The following is a 24929-nucleotide window of genomic DNA, read 5'->3' on the forward strand; positions in this document are numbered from 1 at the left end:
TGTTAGCATATGGTATTTGTTTTTCTCTTTCTGACTTACTTCACTCTGTATGACAGACTCTAGGTCCATCCACCTCACTACAAATAACTCAATTTTATTCCTTTTTATGGCTGAATAATATGCCATTGTATATATGTGCCACATCTTCTTTATCCATTCATCTGTCGATGGACATTTAGGTTGCTTCCATGTCCTGGCTATTGTAAATAATGCTGCAATGAACATTGTGGTACATGACTCTTTTTGAATTATGGTTTTCTCAGGGTATATGCCCAGTAGTGGGATTGCTGGATCATATGGTAGTTCTATTTTTAGTTTTTTAAGGAACCTCCACACTGTTCTCCATAGTGGCTGTATCAATTTACATTCCCACCAACAGTGTAGGAGGATTCCCTTTTCTCCACACCCTCTCCAGCATTTATTGTTTGTAGATTTTTTGATGATGGCCATTCTGACTGGTGTAAGGTGATACCTAATGGTGGTTTTGATTTGCATTTCTCTAATGATTACTGATGCTGAGCATCTTTTCATGTGTTTGTTGGCAATATTGTGAAAATGACCATACTACCCAAAGCAATCTACAGATTCAATGCAATCCCTATCAAATTACCAATGGCATTCGTCACAGAATTAGAACAAAAAATTTTACAATTTGTATGGAAAGACAAAAGACCCTGAATAGCCAAAGCAATCTTGAGAAAGAAAAACGGAGTTGGAGGAATCAGGCTCCCTGACTTCAGACTATACTACAAAGCTACAGTCATCAAGACAGTATGGCACTAGCACAAAAACAGAAATATAGATCAATAGTACAGGATAGAAAGCCCAGAGATGAACCCATGCACCTATGGTCACCTAATTTATGACAAAGGAGACAAGAGCCTACAATGGAGAAAAGAGAGCCTCTTCAATAAGTGGTGCTCGTAAAACTGGACAGCTACATGTAAAAGAATGAAATTAGGACACTTCCTAACACCATACACAAAAATAAACTCAAAATGGATTAAAGACCTAAGTGTAAGGCCAGGCACTATAAAACTTTTAGAGGAAAACATAGGCAGAACACTCTATGACATAAATCACAGCAAGATCCTTTTTGACCCACCTCCCAGAATAATGGAAATAAAAACAAAAATAAACAAATGGGACCTAATGAAACTTAAAAGCTTTTGCACAGCAAAGGAAACCATAAACAAGACGAAAAGACAACCCTCAGAATGGGAGAAAACATTTGCAAATGAAGCAGCTGACAAAGGATTAATCTCCAAAATGTACAAGCAGCTCATACAGCTCAATATCAAAGAAACAAATAACCCAATCCAAAAATGGGCTGAAGACCTAAATAGACATTTCTCCAAAGAAGACATACTCATTCTTTATATGCAACATCTCATTGAATTGCCACAGAAAAGACTTGTTGAGGTAGATTGTATCATCCCTGTATTACATAGGCAGGAATTAAAATTTTAAATGTTACCATATTTGCCTACCATCCCATAACTAGTAACTATCCATAAGCTAAGATCTGAATTGAATCCTTAATGCTATACTATATAGATGTTTATATTTAGGAAATTCTCAGATAAAAACCTCCTTGCTAAATCTTATATAATCTTTGTCTTTTATACCCTCCTTTTTTTCACTGAAGATAAATATTACCTGGGTCAGAAATAACCCTATCTGGAGTGAAAAAATATAGACCTCATCTGACAAAGTTATTGTCTAATTCACATTCAGGTTCTGGTTACTTTTTTTCCTCCATAAGTGAATGTGAATTTTACAAGAAAAAATTTTTATCATTCTAATTATCAATTATTTGGCAAAAACTTAACATTTAAGACTTGTGGAAATGCACTGTGCCAAATGGGAAGAGAAATTCTTGTTGATAGAAACCAACTATTCTTAATGTTAATAAGATATGAGAATTTTTAAAAATCGCATACCTTTGTGTTTAGGATATAAATTAGCTGATATCTCGGAAAACCATTTAGCTTTACCTACCCTAGCAGAAAACTTCTAATCATCTGACATTGGGCTCCCTGTTGAAATGTGTTAACAAGTTTACAGTCTTTTAAATAATTAAGAAAATTAATAACACTTTAATATTTTGAAATGAGCTGGTCTAGTAATTAAATAAGCTAAGGAAACTAAAAATAAAATTTGATGAAAATTGACAAAAAGCAAAAAAGTTGACACTGGTTTTGACATTTACAATTAATTCCACACAAATATTTGTTTAATCAGACAATGTGGTTAATCACCAAGGTGAAACTGAAAGTTACTAACACAGAATCCTGGTATAAAAGTTAATAAATTCAGTTCATAATCGTTATGCACATGCTAGTTATAATAATTTACTGTCCATACCAAATCTTTATAAGCATTGTAATTAAATATAAAATGCACATTAGAATTATAATGAGTAATTAGGGCAACATAACTAATATGCATGAAAATCCCAAAGCTCACTAAAATGTAAAAAACAAAACCTCTTCTACCTAGTGTTTTGCATATTTTCTATAGCTAAATGAATGCCAGTAGAGTCTGTACGTTGTTTTACCATTTTTGGTTTTTATGAATTATGCATTTAAAATGCCCTGGAAACATTTGGTTTTGTTACCAAATACAGGCTTATTTCCATTTGGAAGAAACAGAGCTAATACACACATGCACACACATGCACAAAACCACATTGAAATAGTTATTTGATGCTATTAGACCACCTCATAGGATTACTTCAGTAAGAAGAACATAAAACCATAATGAACCATTATTTCATGGGGCACACAGTGGAACACACTGGAAAGAGCCTGAAGATAATTGACCCAACAGGGAGCAATGTCTTGACCAGTCTTTACACTTTTTACATTATAGTCATACTCACCTCCTACTATGAATTTCCACTTTTTAAAAAAAAATGGTGAAATCAGATTCAGGCAGAAATCCTAAACTGAGCATTTAACCAAAATGATAACAGAAGCAGGACACATTTTTTCTAACATTGTTCTGGAACCATTCATCCTGCTTCTTTTATACACAAACAGATAAACTGCTTCTAATATGCCCAGTATATACAGATCATCTTTCTAGTTTATAATCATATCCTGCAATTTATACACAAAGTAAATAAATTGTTTGGACTCATAAATATATTTCAGATCAACTAACAACAAAGATTTCTAGTCAAAATAAATACTCATTTCCTTAACAAGCATATCCATTTATTTGGCCAACATACAGCCCTTTATTTCTAAAACGTATAACTTTTTCAAAGAAATTTTTAGCTTTAGATTACATTTTAGGTGAATTATGCCCAAAATTTTGTTATTTCCATATGCTGCTCAATAAAATTTCTTTATTAAAAAATTCTTTAAGAAATATACATTATTTACAAATGGCAATGATGTCAATATTTACCAATACAATACAGATGTACTTAAGTATCAATTATATATTACATGAACATAATAAACACAACATTGAATCTAACTCATTGGAATTAACTGTATTGAGCTGAAAAACCTGGAGGATTAATTATAGCAAGTCATAGTATTATATTTTATAGAAATTATCATTCATCACATTCATTTATTCAATGAACATTTAAGTGTTCACTATGTCCCTCATACTGGGCTAGGCGTTAAAGAAACACAGACGATAATGACATATCGTTGGCCAGTTTTTAATTCCACTAGAGCTCTGAGCTTCTCTAAGGCAAGAGTTGTTTTAATCTATTCTTGACCGATAGCACTGAGTAAATAAAGGATTAAGAGAACAGACAATAACTCAAGAATAAATATTGTTAGTAGATGATACAGGAACATGGAAAAACCTCCCAATTTTCAAATGCATATCATTTGTAGTGGCTGAAGAAGTGGGGAGTCTTCCTAAGGTGAGTCCTCATCAGCCTTTCCGGGGTGCTCTAACAACATCTTCCTGACATGCTAGCTTTCCACAGTACTTGGTTTGCATAGCACTTGCTATTCTTTTGGTTTCCATGGCAGCTCTGTTCTCTGTGGTATATCTTCAGTCAGATATTCCTCACATTAGCTTACTATGAAATCCATAATTCATTTCCTTAGCAGAAGATAAAAAACTTTCCTTTTCAAGGCAGACATATATAACTCTCTTTGGCTTAAGTATGGACGAGACTTTGAGCCCAAATGGCTTTGGAAAATTCTTGGGAATTCCCTGGCAGTCCAGTGGTTAAGACTCCATGCTTTCACTGCTGAGGGCCCAGGTTTGATCCCTGGTTGGGGAACTAAGATGCCACAAGCCGTGTGGTGTGGCCAAAAAAAAAAGAAAAGAAAATTCTACTTATGAGTAAGAGTCTAGATTGTTCCTTGGCAATGTTGACTCCCAACCCCCTCTAAATGTAGATAGAATACTGTTTTCCAGCCCCATTGATGACAGGCTTGACCATGTGACTGCTTTGACTAATGGGTGTTATGACAGAGTAGACACATAAGTGAGAAATAGATGTTGATTGTTATATGTCACCAAAATGAGGTGGTGATTTGTTACACAGTATTATTGTGGCAATAGCTGACTGAAACATGGCGTAAGCCTAAAGGTTATCTGTGATTGCTTTCTGAGGCACCATATATTGGTGGAAGCCATAGACAAATACTGCTTGCATTTTTTCTAGAACTCTGCTTCCCAGGTACATAGTATTTTAATGCTGAGTTATATAGTACTACATGTGATATTATATTATACATACAAATGAAATGCTAAAGTTAATTATTTAATTTCAGATGCTTTGTTCCAAACCATATCTAAATAAGGAATATATTAAATTTAATTACATATATAAATAAATATAATATATTTATATATAAGTATATTCAACATGTATTTATTATTTATTATTAATATATATTATGCATTATATATACATATATATTCATCTAACTAAGTATAAAGGGATGAAAAAACATAAGCTATATTGAGAATGGCCTGTGGAGAGAGCAAGGGGGCCAGTTAGGAGACTTGCAATATTCTAAGCAGGAAGTAGTGTTAGCTTGCACCAGCGTGAGAGTTATGGGGTGTTGAGGAGTGATAAGATGCATTTTAAAGGTAGAACCTACAATATTATTGAGTCCCTCAAGACTTTGAAATATTTTGTAATGACACTGATAAACTGATAATACCAACTGTTCATCAAATGCACAGATAAGCTTTGCAGGATGAGAGCAGTAAATAGAGAGGAATCTAGTGATTTCGATTTAAAGGGCACTAAATAAGATTGAGATTATAAGGAGGGTATCAGCTGCATATATATATTTTTTTATTTCTGAGCAGAAGAGGAAAGAGCCTAAACATTTTTGCTAATAATTTATTCATGTGCTGCTGTTGCTGACATGGAATTTCTTATTTGTTAGTCAGACTTCTCCTTTCTTGACAAACCCATCAGTTGTCAAATTGCTTTTGCTGTTAGGCAGAGTTTTCTCAAACCACGTTTTATTTAATCATTTCAAGAAGGATGACATTTTTTTTCCCTTGTAAAACATTCTTAGTCCCAAATAAACCCATACTACTGTTTCTGAAAATTACATTTTTTCTACCACCCCTCCTTCCCACATCTTTAAATTTCTTTAAGATACACTATTTATAGGCAAAATGTCTCTCCCACTTTATGTCTTCTTATTCTTTTGGTCTTAGTTACTACTTACTGTGTGTGCTCTGATTTAGCTTTCATTCTCCATAAATAAAAGTGTCCAAGACTGTGTTTTTCAAATAGGAAGAAAAACTACCTCTCAATTCTACAACTAGTATCACTTCCTGCTAGGTTGTTTTTCTCCTTGTTCATAAGTCCATGGCAAGTCTATGGATAAAGCACATCTGTGTCACAGTCATGACCTCTGTGGCTTTACTCTTTGAACCATGTAGAAGTAGTATAACAGGAAAACCTCCAGGTTGCAGGTCTGAGCACACAGCTGATTGACAACTCGAAATAAATGGAGAGGTAAAAGTGGTTCAGTTTAATGTTCATCTTCTTACTAGAGAATCTGTGCCTATAGTTTTGGAAAATGTCATTCACTTAACATATTTCCTATAGTCTTGCTAGACTTCCAACATTCTCCTTCATACATTTGAGGGCAGTGGGCAGGGAGAAATGGATAGTTTACAATTAGATTTCTGTAATATAAATCTTATTTTTTCTTTAATTTCCACCCTTTTTTTTCCTAGCTACTCAAAGGCTTTCTTTTCTTTCCCTCCAAGACAGTGTGTTTGGAAAGTAATTCTTTAGAATATATTAGCAATATGAATTATTCATTTCTCAGAATTAAACAATTTTAATAACTGAATTTTAATCAACTTTTAAAATGTGCCATTTTAAGATTACTGAAGGCCACAGAAACATGAAGAAATAATAAACCATTCAGTCAACTAAGAAATCTGATCCAGTGATTATTCTGCAGAGGTCAGAAGTTATACCATCCCAAGAGTCCTTGGTGCCTTCAGATTTACCAGTAGGTCTTTGGAGGAAGCTGGCTCTGAGACCAGAGGGAAACATGAACAGATTAAAAATTAGCCTAAGGAAAGATTCTACCAATGCTATCCCCATCTATTACAGATTAAATCTTTATGGCTATCATTTATTTTACACTGATTAACTGCAAAAATCTTAAATTTATATATAAGTCTAGTTTATTCACATTCTGAGAGATCAATATTAAGCTTTAAAAATGTACCATGACTTAAAGCATGACAATAAACATAATAGAGGCTTAAACAGCATATCTTAACTGATTAATACAACTAGAAAATTTTCCCCATGAGAAAAATAGTCCCAAGGGTATTTTCATATTTTACAGGTAATCTATAGAAAGCATCTGAATTCTTCTAATCTGTGTTTTGGGGGGGGGGTGAGGATTCACTAAAAAATAATTTTTATATCAGGAAATTTATAACAGCTTCAATATGAGAAGAATGCATTCAAATATTTAAGAATTTGAAGGTTTGTACGATGGACAACTTTTGTTACAGGATCATATGTGCTGGGAAAAAAGATGCCTTTGGAGAATCCCAACTTCACAGTTCTTGCAAAATTGTTCAGTGTATCCAAATCAATCACATACAGCTATAATTCAGCATGACTGACAACAGAGAAGAGAGCAAATCATGAATGAAGTCTAAAGAAAGAAAGTCTGGTGAACAGCTAGGAAAACAGTGAACCATTTAATTCCTATTGATACAGCTGGTGGCCCAATAAATCTCAGACATATTTTACAGTGGATGCATCACTGGAGTGAGCATTGCTGACTACAAGGGGACAGCTACTTCAGGCTGTAATTTCAGTAGTGCCGACCCTTGCCAAAAGCATGATATGAATGAATTCTGCCTAATCACAAACAAACTTCTCATTATATAACCCTTTCTCTCCTGTTCTTTCATCTACTTCTTCATGAGTCACAAATAACATAACTATCCATCCTTAAACGGCTTCTCACAGATGTACACTCATAACACAATATAAGATCATTCACACCACAATATTTTTGACTAATAAAAGCTTAGGTATATTCAACTCCCTTGAAAGGATTAAATATTATAATAGCGTTAAACCATGAGTTTAGGAAAAGAATCCCTTATGTTGTAATTTTAAACAATGCACAGATTTTTCTTTGAGCGTTTAGGGGACCAGTTTTAGGACCTTCACCAATGCCCCTAAAATCGGACTTAATACGCAGTTATAGATCTTAGCTCTGAATTTTTTTTACAAAATATTTTACTTTTACACACCTGTGTAAACATAAGGGAATTAGAGATCACAGCTTAGTACACTGTCATAATGAATATTGAATATTGAAGTTTAGTTTACATGCAAAATTCTTATCATTGTCATTCTTTTGAAAGAGAAAATGACCTCATCATATGCTTAACTGAATTAGTACATTGATTTTGTATATGCCCTAACACATGACATACCTCCACAGTTACACATCTTTCTAGAAGGGACACCACACCTATGTGTTCCATACACTTTTGATGTTCTATCACATTGTTGAACCCAAGCCTCTTACTTCTTGGTCAATGAGACATAAGACAAGTTCTGCCACAAATGCATTACAAAGTAAGTTTTTCTTGGTTAACTACAGTAAAAAAAGCAGGATAATGATGGAATTCTGGGAGAGTAAAAAGTGATATACTAGTCTAGCTTTGAATTAAATTAATCACATGCTTGCAGCACGAAGACAATGATTCAAAAAAAAACACCAAAAAACAAAAAAAAAAAACTTAGTTTCCTTTTCTATCTGTATCTTATCATGATTCTATGCTCTTAAAGGGAACATAGCTGTGATACCCTATTCACTTGTAATAATTCTGTTTAATAATAGCCAAAGATTTTATTGACTGCTCAGTACAAAACACTAGGGTAAGCACTTTCCAAGAAGTGTTTTACGTTGTCTGTATAGCAATCCTATGAAGTAGGCACTATTTACTTTACAGACACAAAAACTGGAGTTTACAAGCCTTAAGTAACTCAGATGATAAATGTTAGAACCACTTTTGCTTGACTGCAAAGCGGGGCCTTTTTACTACACTGTTTTGCCACTGTGTAAATGTTTCAGGTCGTGGGGAAGCAGGAAGTACCTTACAAGCTGGATTATTTTCACTCCCTGTGAAAGCTGACCAGAGGTGTAATCAATGTGAAAGTCTTTTATGTCATGAAGACTATGATTTAACTATACTACAGTAGTTTGATTAAAAAAAAAAAAAAAAACTAACTAGATAATTTTTTAAAAATTTTCTCTTAGCAAGAGCATGGAGTTCTTAGTTTTCTTTAAAATCAAATTAGTCCATAAGATAAGGACATATGTGCTTCATAGAAAGGTTTTATTGACCGTGTGATCCATTTCTGTGAGATCTGTGACAACCTTGGAAAGATTTTCATATATTTCTCACCCTGAGTTGCAACCTATCTTCAAGGAAGAAATTTTTCAACTATCATCATCCTCACCTGTCACAGTAGTGTTGAGCAGGCATGTCTTACATGATGTGTTCTCTGGTAGGTACTGGAAACCTTAATTTTTTTTTTTTCAAAAACTGCATTTGACCAAGGCTGCCTTAATGTAGCTCACAAGTTTCAGAATCTAGACCAAGGTCAACATGCTTACTTACCACAGTGTTCTCCTGTGTAGCTTCTCTAGGATGGATTTCTTCATGATTCACTTCTCATTATTATTCCTCACTCTTCTTTATTGTTGTAATTATTTAACATGGCACCTTTATCATTGTCCATTATTTTGAGGTGGCAGGGTGGTGATCAAATTCTTTTGCCTTTGTAGTTCTAAAGTTTCACTGAAGCTACTTCACTTCACTAAAGCTATTAAAGCAATTCTCCGATTCACTCACTTTTTTGATAATAAGACTTTGTACAAAACCAAAGCTCCCATTGAGGATGGCAAGAGAGGAAGAAGGTCTTTGTGGCTATTGTCATGTAACTAAGAAAACTTGAATCTGGATTAGACTTGTTGGGTGCCAAGTGCAGAGGTTCTGTTGCTTGCACCTGCAGAGCCTGGAGCTTTGAATGAAGCACGTTTAATTATCTTCATCCTGAAATGACTGGCTAAACAATAAAAGGAAATAATCCCACTGAATAAATGAAAAGGGAAGACTCGTTTTTTTATGAGCATCTAATCACACAGGTGTTAAATATCCCTTCTTGACCCTTTCACTGTTGACCTTCCCCAACATCTGTTCTTTGCCATTCCCCACATCTGTCCAATAACATTCGTCTGAAATTGATTTTTTTTCACTGTGCAATTGTTTCAGCTCACAACCATATACAATTTGATAAAAGGGCGGGATGCCTAAATTTCAGCATTGCACATAAATCAGTCTATTCCAAAGGATGCCTTTGTACTTATGAATTTGAGGGGCCCAAGTAATCACCTTCTTTGCTGCTTTGGTGTAATTAAAAGCAGTTACATCTGAGTAGAACAAAAAAACTATCTCCATGGAAGGAAAAACAGTTCCAGAAATAAAAATGCCTATACATGCATATATTTACACTCCTACTCTCACTTCTGGGCCAGGACCAAAATTCACAGAGAAATGGAGGGTGATGGTGAAGGTGAAAGAAATAAGCCCTGCGAGCAACCACTCAGGTTTTACCATTTGATTGTCTTTTCTAGGAAGGGCCCAATATGATTTCCTAAAACATGGAATATTCCAGTGGAAAATGAGTGTTTGGTACAACTTAACCAAGCATACATAAAATTCACTGTTACAGCTCCAGTTGGAGATTTAATTAGTCATAACTGTTATGAGGTATATATTTCTAGCAAACAAGTGACCCTATCCTTCTGATGCAAATAATTTCATCACGTAAAACTCATTAGTCTATTATAGCTCATAAGCACACAGAAGTCTGTTGAACCAGTGATGACTGTTGACTTGAACAGTCATGTATCACATAACATAGGATGTGGAATAGACATTAGACATCTACTTTTCTAACTGTCCAACATATCCAGAATATGTCTCAAGAATTATTAGGCCCACAGGAACTCCAATATAAAATTTTCTGTAATTCTGTGGTCTCATAAATTTGGAAAAGCTCCATACTATAAGAGATTCATAAGGCATATATGGACATCACAGTCTCTAGGATGTGCTCTAGAAAAGAAACCTATTGGGTTTAATTAGACATTTCAGTGGCCATAGAACTCTTTTATTTATACAAAGTAATATGGTTCAGAATGGTGTAAACTTGGAATTTCACTAAAAATGTCCTCTCACTGCCAGTTAACTAAAATGAGTTGACTCAGGTCCAATGTGACCAGTGATCTATTTAATTAAATTTTCTCTCAATTTGTGCCTTTTCTGTGGATTGGCCAATGATTTTCTCATCATCCTAAAGATTACTACAACAGCTTCCTAGCTGTTCTGCCTGTTTCCTCTTCTGCCTCTATGCAGAACATGTTCCACACATTGGTCAAAAAATCTGCGTAAAATGTTAATCAAACCATGTCCCACCTCTGCTCAAAATCTCCAAAACCTCATCCTCTTAAAATAAAATTCAAAGGCTTTACCATGGGCTACCAGACCCTCCGAATCTGAGTTCCAGCTACCCACCCAACCTTCTCTTCTGGATTCTTCCTCTCACCTGCTCAAGTCATGTTGACCATTTTGCTGCTCCTTAAACTTGTTGAGCATGTTTCTACCTCAATGGTCTCAACTCAGGGTCTTTGACTTTTCTGTTTCCTCTTTTTTTAATAGTTTCCTACAAATAACCACATGATTCCTTTCCTCATATAATTTAATTCTCTGCTCAAATATTGCCTTATCAATAAGGAGCTCTGGAACTGCACCATATAAAATAACCCACTTTGCATTCCTTTTTCTTTTACCCTGCTCAGTTTCCATCTTAGTTCATATGGCTCTTCTACTGTGTATTTATGTATTTACTGTTTGCATATTCATGTACATGCACACACACATACAAAGTCAAGAATATTAGCCCTGTGAGGCCAGGAATGTTACTTTTTCATTAATGTAGTCCCCAGTAAAAAATACTTGTTGAATTGATGAAGGAATGAAGAATAAATAAGTGGATGAATCCTCTTCCTCTTGAACAGTCATTTTCAAAAGAGGCAGAATAATAGCATAAGGGTTCATTCATGTCCCCAAGAAAAATCAGTACAGCTTTCAAGTTCAAGTTTATAATTTTAGCCTCAAAATGAAATCTACTTAAGACTCCCCTCTCCATATTTATTACTTACACCCCATAGCCCTTTAATTCTCTAACACATAAAATGCTCTTAGGCCTTTTTCTTATTCACAAGTGTTAATTCCTGTTTCGTTCTTTATCTAGGCTTCCATATGTCATTTTAGTATCTCTCCATTTTCAGTGTCCTTCACAGCAGCCTGTGAACCCCCTAGACAACACGATCATGCCCCTTTAACTTGTATGGTTACCTAGTGCTGAGCCATATGCACACTGTACTGCATAATAGCCTTTTCATGACAAATTAGATTTTTATTTCGGTTCATTATGCCTGGGTTTTCAGGCAATGTTCCGGATTTCATGGTTTTGTTTGTAATGAGTCATGGCCCCCTTGACAAACAAGGAGTAATTAAACTAACCAGGTTATCAATAGAAGCTTGTGATGGATCTCCTGTTGCATATGTTATTTCATCTTCAATAATAGTTGGATATCATAAAAGATTATGGCCTCTTAGTGTGACAGAGAGAAAGAGATGAAAGCCTGTGAGAACAAGAGTAAAAATACAATCTTACTTATACTTTTCACAAGCAAAATAGTATCATAATAATTGACAATAAGTGGGTTTTCATTTATAAATATCTTCTGTAATTTTATTACCTTATAAGGGGGGGATGTGAATCTTTGCTTAACAAAGAAAGTTAAAATTTATCAAATGGTTCCTTATATTGTGTTAGAGAATATGCATGTGTTTGTATTTGTGTATTTATAAATGTGTGTATGTGTATTATCTCATAACATTTTCTTATTCAAACTTCTCTGGTAATCATTTTTTATTATTTTTCACCAAGTTATTAGCAAGCACTTTTTAAAAAATATTTCTTTGCAAGTTTTTTTCGAATTGAACCTTTACTATTAAGAATAAAAATCTCACAGAGAAATAGAGGTGGTATAATTTCAAAGTGAAGTATCACCCTTAACAGAAAATGATTACTCTGCTCAGGTATTTTAAAATGAAAGGCAATATTCTGTTGTAAGAGTGTTTACAGTTTTCACATTCACTGCATATTGAAAAATTATTAAACTCTGTACTTTTTTATTGCTTTCTAAAGAAACTTAAAATAAATCCAAAGTGCACACTTACTCAGATCTTTTGTCTGAATGAATTAGTATTTGCACCTTCTAGGTTCCTGTTGCATTGAACTGTTTCCCATAGTGTTTTTTGAAATATGTACTATGTTAAATGTAAACTGGTAGGAAAGAAAACATTTATGGAAAATGACATGCATATAAAACTAGAAGATAGCATAGGAGAAAATCTAGATGACCTTGGGATTGGTGATGACTTTTTAGATACAATACCAAAGGCACAATTCATGGAAGAAATAGTTGATAAGTTGGACCTCGTTAAAATGAGAAGTTCTGACTCTGTGAAACACAATATCAAGAAAATAAAAAGACAAGCCACACACTGAGAGAAAATATTTGCAAAATACACATCTGATAAAGGACTGTTATCTAAAATATACAAAGAACCCTTAAAACACAATAAAAATAATACAAACAACCCAATTAAAAATGGACCAAAGACCTCACCAAAGATATACAGATGGTAAATAAGCATATGAAAAGACACTTCACATCATATCATCAGTGAAATGCAAATTAAAACAATGAGATGCCACTACATACCTATTAGAATGACCAAAATCTGGAACACTGACAACTCCAAATGCTAGTGAGGACATGGAGCAACAGGAACTCCCAGACGTTGCTGGCCGGAAGATAGTTTGCCAGTTTCTTACAAAACTAAACATACTCTTACCATACAATCCAGCAATTGCACTTCTTGGTATTTACCCAAAAGAGTAGAAAACTTAGTTCCACACAAAAAATAGATGTTTACAGTGGCTTTACATATGATTGCCAATGCTTGGAAGCAACCAAGAAGTTCTTCAGCAGGTGGATGGATAAACTGTGGTACATACAGACAATGGAATATTACTCAGTGCTAAAAAGAAACGAGCTATCAAGCCACGGAAAGACGTAGAGGAACCTTAAATGCATATTACTAAGTGAAGAAACCAAGCTGAAAAGGCTACGTGCTATATGACCCCAACTATTTAACATTCTGGAAGAAGCAAAACTATGGAGAAAATTAAAAAATCAGTGGTTGCTGAGGGTGGTGTGGTAGTAAAAAATGAATAGGCAGATATAGGAAAATTTAGGAATAGGAGGACTTTAAGGGCAGTGAAAATACTTCATATGGTATTGTGATGATGGATATGTGTCATTATGCTTTTGTCCAAACCCATAGAATGTACAGCAGCAAGAGTGAACCCTAATGTAAACTATGACTTTAAGTCATAATAATGTGTCAGTGCAGGTTCACCACTTGTAACAAATGTACCACTCTGGTAGGAGATATTGACAATGGAGAGGCTATCCATGTGTTAGGGCAAGGAGTATATGGGAAATCTTTGCATCTTCCACTCAATTTTGTGTGAACTTAAAACTGCTCTAAAAATAGCCTATTAAAAAAAATGACACATGCATACAACTCCTAATGTTTCCCTACAAAACTCATCTACTTACAGTCTAACCCATCTCAGGCAATTGGTATTTCTAACTTTCTATTTAAGTCAAGTGAAATCACCCTCTTTTTTTTAAAAAAAGTCTGTCCAGAAATCATGTTGGCTCCAGCTTCACAATAGACCCCAAAGCTGGTCACTTTCCACCGCCTCAGGTGCCACCACCCCGGTATGAGCTCCCAACATCACTTGTCTTCTTACTGCAACAGCTTTCATCCTGGCCTCGCAGTGGTCACTTCTCAACACGGCAGCCTGAGTGATGTGATACTTTTAAAACAAAAGTCAGATTATATCCCTCCTCTGTAGTGGTTCACCATTTCACTCAGAGTAGAAGCCAAGTCCTTAAAATGGCCCTCAAGGTCCTATCTGATCTTTCCTCCTTTGGTTCCATATATTATTCAGGGTTCTGCAGACAAACAAAACCCGTAATATATGTGTGTATCTATATACACACACATACCTATACACACATATACATACATACATATGTGATATATATATGATGTATATATATAGAGAGAGAGACAAAGACAGAGAGAGACAGAGGCAGAGAGAGAGAGATTATGTTATGAGGAAATGGTTCACTTCTTAGCTGGCTGAGAAGTCCCACAAACTACTGTCTGCAAGCTAGAGACCCAGGAAAGTCAGTAGTGTAGTTCGGTCCAAGTCCAAAGGCCTGAGAACCAGGGGAGCCAGTTGTGTAAATCTCAGTTTGAGGGCAGAAGACTGATACCTTAGCTCAAGCAGTCAGGTAGAGAAGGGACAGTCTCCTTTCCTCTGCCTTCTCTTTTCAGGCCTTCAATTGACTGTATGATGTGCACCCAACATGGGAAGGGCAGTATGCCGCTGAATTCACTGATTCGAATTCTAATCACATTAGAAATACCCTCATAGTCACACCCAGAAATAATGTTTAGCAAATATCTGGATGCTCTGTGACCCAATCAAGTTGACGCAAAATGAACCATCACACTCCGTCTCTTTCTACTCTCCCTTCTTTCTCTTTGCTTCAGTCACACTGATCTCCTTGCTATTTCTCAACTGAACCAGGCTTGCTTCAGCCTCAGGGGCCTTACTGCAAGCTGTTCCCTCTACCAGTAAGGCTCTTTCTCCAGATACTCACATTGCAAACTCGCTCATCTACATCATCTTTGCTTAAACCTTTCCTTGTCAATGAGTCCTACTCAGATCAGCTTTTATAAAATTGCAACCCATTCCTTGCTCTAATTCCTCTTACCTTGCTCTAATATATTTCTTCTAACATTTTATTTAAATTACTTATTTGTTTTATTTACTGCTGATACTCTGTCTCCCCATTCCCCCCACCCCCGTCTAGAATGTAAGCTTTATCATGTCAGGGAGTTTAACTGCTTGTGCCTTGAGAAAGGCCTGGTATGTATCAATGGCTCAATAACTATTTGATGAATAAAAGAAATGGCTATGCTATAATGAAGCTTTTTAAGCATCATTTTGTGCCAGGCACTGTGCTTTGACCTCTGAATATGCAGAGATGAATCAGATATTTACCCTGCCTTTAGGCAGCGACAAAGACACCTGGCATACCCATAAATAATTACAATACAAGATAGAAAGTGTGTCGTATGAGAGATTTAGATAAACTACTCAAAAGGGAAAGGTATTTCCAGCCAGAGCAACAGGGAAGAGTATAGAGATGGTGACCCCTAAATTTGGGTCTTAAATCTGTGGAAATGGTGAAGAATAGCATTCTAGGTAGAAGGAACCACATTTGAAAAATCACTAATGTGCTATAGCATAGGGAGTAGGGAAAAACACAGAATATGGAAAGAACTCAGACTTTTAGTCAACATGTCTGACGTCAAATCCAAACTCTGAAGCTAAGTAGCTGTGTGACCTTAGAAAATTACTTAACCTCTCTGAGTTTCAGTTCTCACATTTGTAAAATTGGGATAGTGCCATCTCGCCTAGAGTATTCTGTAAGGAAATCATGAACATAAAGCACCAAACCCCGTGACTTGCCCCCAGCCATCACTCAGTGAATAAGAGCTATTATTGGAGTGTAGTTTGACTGGAGTACAGATGAAATGTTCCCCTCAACAATGCCATTTTCCAATAGGAAGCAAGGCCAAAATGTATTGCATTTACTCTGCACTCCCTGGGAACATTCATCTATTGTCCAACTTGAAAAATGAAGCTGAAAATGACTAGTTTCGTAAGAGAAGCATAAAACACTGAAAATGTGATGCATTGGCCTATCAGGCATAAGATTACTTTGAATATAGAAGGAATAAAAATATGTGTGCTCTATATTTCGGTTGAAGATTATTTGAACTTACCCGCAGTTTCTTTCTTTCTTTGTTTCTTTTTCAGTTGCTCCTACGATTCAGGAAATTAAATCTGGCACTGTGGCCCCAGGACGCAGCGGACTGATAAGATGCGAAGGTGCAGGTGTGCCGCCTCCGACCTTTGAATGGTACAAAGGAGAGAAGAAGTAAGGACCTTGTGATTATTACTCTGTTTCAAGCACTTTGAGCTAATGTGTTTGTGTTTCAGATATTTACTTTAAGCAGTTTCTTTAACTGGCTTGAATGATTCTCAGCAGCCTTCTCTCGGGCAGGCAAACTGAAGAGGCCCACGTGGGGGGGGGGGATGAGTAGCTGATAGCATCCAGAAGAAATGTCCACTTTGGTTTATATGATCTCAGAAATGCCTTCAAATCCCCCATCACTGATGCATTTCATTTCTTTCCCTCCCTTCTGAGCCAGCACACCATTGCTCTTGCTGGCAACCATGTTTACTTGGGAAATAAACCAGCTCTTAAAGGACTTGGGCACAGCTTCCATGAGAGCACTCCAAAAGCAATCGGAGCTGCTGACTCTGCCTGGCTTCCTTGATAATCCTCAACCCTTTCACCTGCTTCCCTCTCCCACAAGTCATTTTAACATTTTGTTTTATAGAATGTGGCATCTTAAGTATTCTATCACTAAAGGGACTGTAGAGGGGTAAAATACATGGTTGAAGGACTAACCAAGGGGATTTTAGGACTACTCTAACTTCAGAGCAGCTTGAGGAGCTTCAGAAAGCCTTAGCAAGAGCTGTTGAACAAGAGAAGACAGGACTTGATGACTTTCTCTTTACTTTCAACCAGTGAGCTCATTCAGATCTCTTTACCTGCTCTTATCAAGCCATCAAAGAAGAATAGGCCCCCCTGGGTAAAATGGCAGATGTAATGCAGAGGGGAGGGTATTACCTATAATATATATTGTTTTGCTTCAAAACTAGGGAAGGGATGTATTCAAGAAAATGTTAGGTTGGACCATATGAACTTTCCATATTTCAGTCAAAAAGGCTAAATGTTGGCAATCCCATACTATTCAACATATACGTATGGGGTTTATTTATTAGTGTCATGGCTCATAACTAATTATGGCTAAACGTCTGAACAGAAAACAGGTGAAATCACATGAGAACTTAGATGTTGCCACAATGGATGAGAATGGATGTGACATAAGCAGGCATTTTGTTTCTTAAACTGTAATCAAAAGAGGATTTATGGAAGATATTCTCTTTCAACATCAGCCTTAACAATAAAAGACATCCCCATAACTATCTCATTTGTTTTGGATAACTGACAGTGGTTTTACCTAAAAATTTTCACAGTTGTTTTATATGCAACCTCTTCTACAATTTGGGCTGCTCAATTACTACTTCTTTTTACTAATTAATTAATGCTTTGACTAATTCTAATTCTTTGCGTCTTCCTGGAAGCCCCTATATTTTTATATACCTAGAATTAGATAAACTGGTCTGTGGTCACCCTTGTCCCATGCTACAGGATTACATATCTGGCAATATAACCTGCCTCAGATTCTGATAATCCAGGCTGGGAAGTCTTCAGTTTGTGATGATCTTTAGAGATAAACATCTGGGAGAGTGGTTCTCAGTCCTCTGAAAATTATGAAACCCTTTGTTCAAATGCAATCTTTTCTGGAAGCCCAATAAGTAATATCTGTGAAAGTAAGGGTGAATGGAGCCTCAGTTCCATCTTCTCAGAGCCCTCCCTTCCATTAGGACGTCCTTGCAGCCCCTCCTCCCCATCCCTGGTTCTCCGCAAAGTAGTTTTAAAAAATGACTTAAATTATTTTACATATCTTTCAAAGTCACTTTTGAAACTGTGTCATACCTTTCTTAAAGGCTAAGAAGCAGAACTATTGTTAGCAGCACAAGTGAGAACTCCTTTGCTAAAGTCCATTTTGTTTCTAATAATTTTTTTTGCTATATCTCTCTCTTCCCCTTTCCTAAATTCAGTGACCATTGTCAAAACAGGCTACAACAATCCTCAGCCCACTTTCTTGGCCTGGAGCAAAGATAGCAAAGAGCCAATTGGTGTCTACAGTCATAGCTTCAGTGATTTTCTTTTTCCAAGTGGGGAGATGGACTATAGCTTTTATTAGATTTTCAAAGGAGTTTAGAACCACTGCTAAAAAGGGTAGATAGATTCCCCCCAATCAGTGCCCCTCCCCAATACACTCACACACGAAAAAATCTAGCCGCTATGAAAATCAGATGCACTTATCAAAGGCAAACATACTTTCACTTCAGAATGAAGTATACATTTATCATTTGTTAGAGTTATGTTTGAGGAAATGTTCAAATTCTCAAATACCACTAGAATATATAAATTCCTCTTAATATTATAGAAAAGCAAATTTGAGTATATGCAGGGAGTAAGAGAGAGAGAAATTCTGCTTGCTAAATGACTGTTGTTACACTCACTAAGAGCATCTACCATGCTATCTTCAGGGCCCAGGCCATTTAAAATATTTATTTCATCAAAATGAAAAACTATGTAATGAGCACCTGCTATTTAACATTAACCCATTTTATTTTCACAACAAACCTATAAGATAGATACTACTCACCTTTTGCTGAAGAGAAACCAAAGCACAGTGTTTTTAAGTAATTTGCACAAGTCTATAGTTAGTGACAGAGCTGGGATTTGAGCCCAGGAAGTCTTGCAAATATTCATGCAGAGTCTGTGGATTTAACCCTTATACTATGGCACCCAGTACTGTCCATGGGACCTCAGAGTCTAACAAAAATAATTTGAAATATCAATGTTAAATGCCAGGGTAAAGGCATTGCAGGTAATTTATAAGTTAGCAAAATAAAAGACGGCACATACGAACACTCACTTATACTTTCCCAATTGGTTTCATCAAAGACACAGAAATAATGGAGTCAAGGTAACCAGACAGAAAAGAAACAGATACAGCATGTTTTCAAGTTGTTTTCTTGACCTCAAGGTCATTACCAGGAGCATGAGACTGACAGAGACTGTCGGAGCAGAGCATAGTTTTTAGAAGATCTTGAGTTTTATTTCCTAGAGATCTTTTATACTTGAGGTTTACAAAAAATACTCAGAAATAACTTACTCTCTTCACTTATACTTAAGGGGATGTTTATAAAAACTCATCTCGCTTAAATCAAGATCTTCAAAGCCAGATCTTCATTCAAATAAATATAAACAAATAAACACAAACAAATAAACAAGAGGAAGTACCTGATCATCTCTAATCTTATCTCTGCCTATAGTTCTTCCACATCCTGTACAATCCGTTTCTGTGTGCTGGGAATAATATGCTTGAAAGCCTTTAAAAAAAAAAAAAAAACCTGCAAAATGAAGCACAACTTAAAGAAAAGAAAGAAACGTTACTGAGGATAAATCACTTTCCAGGACCTTTAAATTCTATCTCATTTATTCTTCAGACCTCTGTGAGGTATGATTTATTATCCTCAATTTACTGATGACAAAACTGAAACATAAGAGACTTAATCTGTCTAAGAGCACTCACTTAAAAGATGCTGTTGGGACACATTTTAGATTTGTCAACCTCTCAGCCCATGTCCTTTCCCTCGTATACATTGCCATTGTTAGTTATCTATCGCGAAGTACAAATCAACCCAAAATTTAGCAGCTTAAAACAGTAAGCTTTTGTTATCTCAGTGTCTGTGGGTCAGGAATCCAGGAGAAGTTAGCGGGATATGGCTCAGGGTCTTTCACTTAGTTCCTGTCAAATGTCACCTGGCGCTGATCCTCTGAAGGCTTGACTAGGGCTGGAGGATCAGCTTCTGAGGTAGCTCGCTCACATGTCCCACAAGTTGGTGCCTGTCATTGACTGAAGGCCTCTGTTAATCACCATACAGACCTATAAATAGGGCTGCTAGACGTCTTCATGACAAGACAGTTGACTTTCCCCAGAACTAGTGATTCAAGAGAATACCATAGAAGCTGTTCATGATCTAGTCTCAGAAATCTCTATCTTTTCTGCAATATATTATTGGTTATCAAAGGTGACCCTATTCAAAAAGGGAGAGGTAATAGAGGAACATAAATATCAAGAGGTGAGAATCATCAGATGCCATCTTCAAAGATGGCTGTCACATTGTCTCCCTCATGGATGATGTAATTGTTTATATATTAGAAATATTAGCCATTTGACCTTTAGTCTGTTGCACTGTTTGGGTAAGCATCATGAGAAAGACTAAAGTTATATACTCGTTATTAAGATATCCCTTTGTATAAAATGGTCATTTTTTAACACTATAGTCTCTTTCCGCATACCTGGCAGGGACAATTCTAATAGGCTAAATTTTACTCTCTATATAAAAACTTTTTAAGTATTGGGAAAACAAAAGTTCAGAGTTCAATTGCACAGAGAGCCAAAAATTTAAACTTTTTTTCTTAATAACAGAGAAGATTGATAAAAAGAAATACACTCCTTATATGCAGTGAAAGGACACTTCAGAATAGGCTCAGTAAATAATGTCTTTGATAACATGAAATTAAGTTCATCTATAGCTTGAGAACAGTACATTCACTTAGGATTAAGACCAAAAACATAAACTAAATTTTAATGGACTAACGTTTAAATTGGTATTGCAAAAACATACGTTTTGTATCACTTTGTGGAGATGGTATTACCATCTTGTCTTAGATCAGAATTTTATTATTTGCTTACTTAGTTGAATTCCCTCCTATTTTTTTAGCTTTCCTCAAATCCAAGCCTGCAACCTAGAAAGACATGCCTTCTTATTTTTTATGATGAGTTTAACTGCTCCAGTCTTATAAAATACTACATACTTGATTCACTTTGCCTATTTTTAGGCAAATGGACGATTGTAGCAATGTCTTTTTAGAATTCTTTAATCACAACAGGGTTTCTTTCTTAATTCTCTGTTCTAATTTAAGATAGGGATACAAATGTTACAAATAGGTAAATACAAATTTCGTCCATAAGTGAAAAACAAATATGTTGTAAAACATTAAAATGATCAATATATCAGTTAAAAAACAAACATGTATCTAAAAATTGAATATTTTATATTTTATGATGAGCACTTACAATATTTTGACTTTTTAAGCAATGAATTTCAAATTTAGTCTATGAATTTTTGTCATTCTTTACAGCAAATAACATGTCAGCACACCTCTCACTTCAGAATCCTGTTAATGGTTCAGTCTACACCACTGCTTCAGAGGAAATATGATGAGCATTACCTTATTGCCTGTTGTAAAGGATTTATTATCTATGTGCATAAAACAAGCATGCACATGTCACAAAATGCATACAGGTACCACTGAATGGACAGAAAAATGCCTAAAATCAACCAGGTAGAGTATGCCACATTCACATTACACAGAAGTATGATGACCTTTTTCAATCAGGTTAGGTTTTCACTTTAGGGAATGATGATTTTTTACTGTTGGCTTTACAGAGGTAAGGTGAACTTGAGAAATCATAATGAAGTGGAGTGACCTTTCCTCTCCTTTTTCCTATTCTAGATTATTTACTACTGCATCATCTAGATGGGCCATAAATTTCATCTGAGTTATTCACTTTGATGAATGAATGTAAGAGGGAGGGTCTTCTTTCCTTCTTTTATTTTCAAGGGGACCAGAAAAATGAGTTAAAATATTTCTCTGTATCTTCAAAGATCCTTTTTCTTTGCTGTTTTTTCATTTAATTTATGTGTGTCAAAGTTATGAATACATCATATTTGTATAACCCGTTATGATTTTCAAAGCATTTTTATATATAGTAGTTTAGCAAAATGTGCATGTTTTTACATTTCACTTACAGTAGAGTCAACTCTTCAAGCTTTGGGTGCTACATGAGAGAAAAAGAGAAAGAGATAAATATATAATAGTAACAATTTAAATGACATGGACTTGCTACTCTAAAGATGTACAATAGGAGACATATTCCTTGCTACAACTTCAATCATGCTTCATTCCCATTTGCCTCTGATAGTGTATCTCTCCATTCTAAGTGAGATTCTCAGGTGGAAAATGGGTATCTAATATAACATGGTTCTAAAACAAAAAGCAACTATTTCATCCAGTGCCCAACCATGGAGAATGATGTAAAGCAGTGGTCCACAACATTTTTGGAACATATATCCATCCCTATGAGTAAAATTTGAAACTTAGCAAAACTAGCAATATATGCATACTTATTTGTAAATTAGGTATATGCATTTCTGAACTGGTATATTGCTTACATTAAATGACCGACAACAGATAAAATTTAAAAGATGAGATACAAATGCAACATAAATGGACATTTTATTATTTTTTTCTCATACTCCAACAGATCACTTTGTACCCATCTTGAAGTACTTGCCCTCCATTTTGGAGACTCTTGTAAAGTACGTTAGTTTAAAGTAAGGAAGTTTAGGGAATTGTCAAGGGCAGTTTTAATGACATGCAACTTTTACCCTATATGCTGACTTTGCAGTCTTACAACACATATTATGTAACTTAATGTACTAACTTACCCATTCCTTGCAAAATTCTAACTAGATTATGCCTGAGAAAAATGCTATCTCATAAAGTTAAAATAACTTGTTGAAGGGAAGTACAGAATGGGAAGTAAAATCTAATTTCAAGGAAAATTTGGGAGGTGATGGATATGTTTATGGTCTTGATACTGATGGTTTCACAGGTGTATACTAATTCCCAAACTCATTGAGTTGTATATATAAAATATGTACGACTTCATATACATCAATTATACCTCAATAAAGTGATTTAAAAAACAAAAAAAACCCTAACATGTATAAAATGGATAACTGTATAAAAAATAAATAAAATAAAATTCAAAAATTCAAAAAAAAAATAAATAAATAAAAATAAAAATAAAAAAAATTTTAAAAACCTCTAATTTTCTGACTCTTGTGTCAAGATATCCCTCTTCTATATTTTATACCACAATTTTGATTATTAGGAAGAGACTAGAATTATAATTCTCTACACACACACACACACATGCACACGCACACACACACACCCCCTGCCCATCACCCCTTTCATCCTCTCATTTGCAAGGCCGTTATTATAAGAGTAGCAGTTACATATTTTGATTTAGAATGGTACTAGAAATAACCTCATTGCCATCCCATGTTAAAAATGATCTTCCCTGATGACCTGAGATTTTACTTCTTCTCATTGGGCACTTATCTGTGAGATAATTTGCAAAATTTGAAAAGGAAATAAGTTCCTGTGTTGAAAGAACTTGCATTTCTAATGTTATCTCATTATTATGTATTTGCTTGTTTGTTTATTAGTTTATTAATTTCATCCTGATGATATTTCACTCCTTTTTACAACCAAAGTCTTATCAATACAACTCCATCACCCCTGTGATGACTTGGTCAACCGAGGCCAAGATGATAAAGGGTAAATATCTGAAACAAATGGGAGCATCTCAATTACTGGGAACTGGAGAGCACATGTACGTGTAAGACATAAATACATATTATTGTATTGAAAACCTTGGGCCAGTCAGACAAAGTTGAAAGTGGACCAACTCCAGTTTGCATCTCCTGACTTAGAATTTACAACTTACAAAAATCACCAAAATGAAATAAGTACTAAGAAAACCCTAAGGGAATCCTAAGTCCTTGAAAGTACACAGCCAGGGTCCATTCAAATCAAATCAGAGCATTAACAAGTGCTTCAGGGAAAAGGTAGCTCTTGTGCTGGACACCAAAAAATGAATAGTATTTCCAAATATCGCAAGGGGTAAAGAATAATCATTAGCAAGGATAGAACGCGGTCAATTCATCTGAGCATTGTGTGGAGAGTTTTTTATACTCTGGGGTACAGGATGTGAAATATGGTGTAATAGAAGGTAGGTTTAGAAAGGTCTCTTAGGGCAAGACTTGAGGGATCTTAAATGTCATGATAAGACATTTGGGCTGGATTCCATAGGCATTGGGAAACCATCGGAGGGCTTTGCAAGAATAGTAAAATGATCTACTCCCCATCTTCACAAAATGTTTCTGGAAGCAGTTGGGAGGAATGGATGGGAAAGATATAAAGTATGGCTTAAACTAGGGTATTGGTTGTGCAGTTTAAAAGCAAGAGAGAGAAAAGGTAGTATTTCTATGTTTCAGTGTCTGATTAAATAAATACAAGGAAAGGACAATTTGAAGGTAATTCCAAGTTTTCTATCTCAATAAAAAGGTTGAATAGTGAAGTTATTAGCTGAGGCTGGGAACACAGGAAAAGAGATTTGGAAGAGATCTGAGTGCTGAGTTTGGTTTGGGACATTCTGAAATCAGGTGTTAATACTGGATACACAGTCCACCAGCAAACAGGATTTTGGTTGTGTTC

At 35.4% G+C, this 24929-nt stretch overlaps 1 protein-coding gene across 1 annotated transcript in view; it reads left to right on the plus strand.

Annotated features, from left to right (window-relative positions):
* NEGR1 (neuronal growth regulator 1) overlaps positions 1-24929 on the plus strand; it is a 917236-nt gene that overhangs the window by 697119 nt on the left and 195188 nt on the right. Inside the window, exon 5 of the mRNA XM_061186448.1 lies at positions 16619-16739. Within this exon, the coding sequence (XP_061042431.1) occupies positions 16619-16739 (121 nt within the window). The remainder of the gene's footprint in view (positions 1-16618; positions 16740-24929) is intronic.

The sequence above is a fragment of the Eubalaena glacialis genome, chromosome 3 (genome assembly GCF_028564815.1).
Source record: "Eubalaena glacialis isolate mEubGla1 chromosome 3, mEubGla1.1.hap2.+ XY, whole genome shotgun sequence".
NCBI lineage: Eukaryota > Metazoa > Chordata > Mammalia > Artiodactyla > Balaenidae > Eubalaena > Eubalaena glacialis.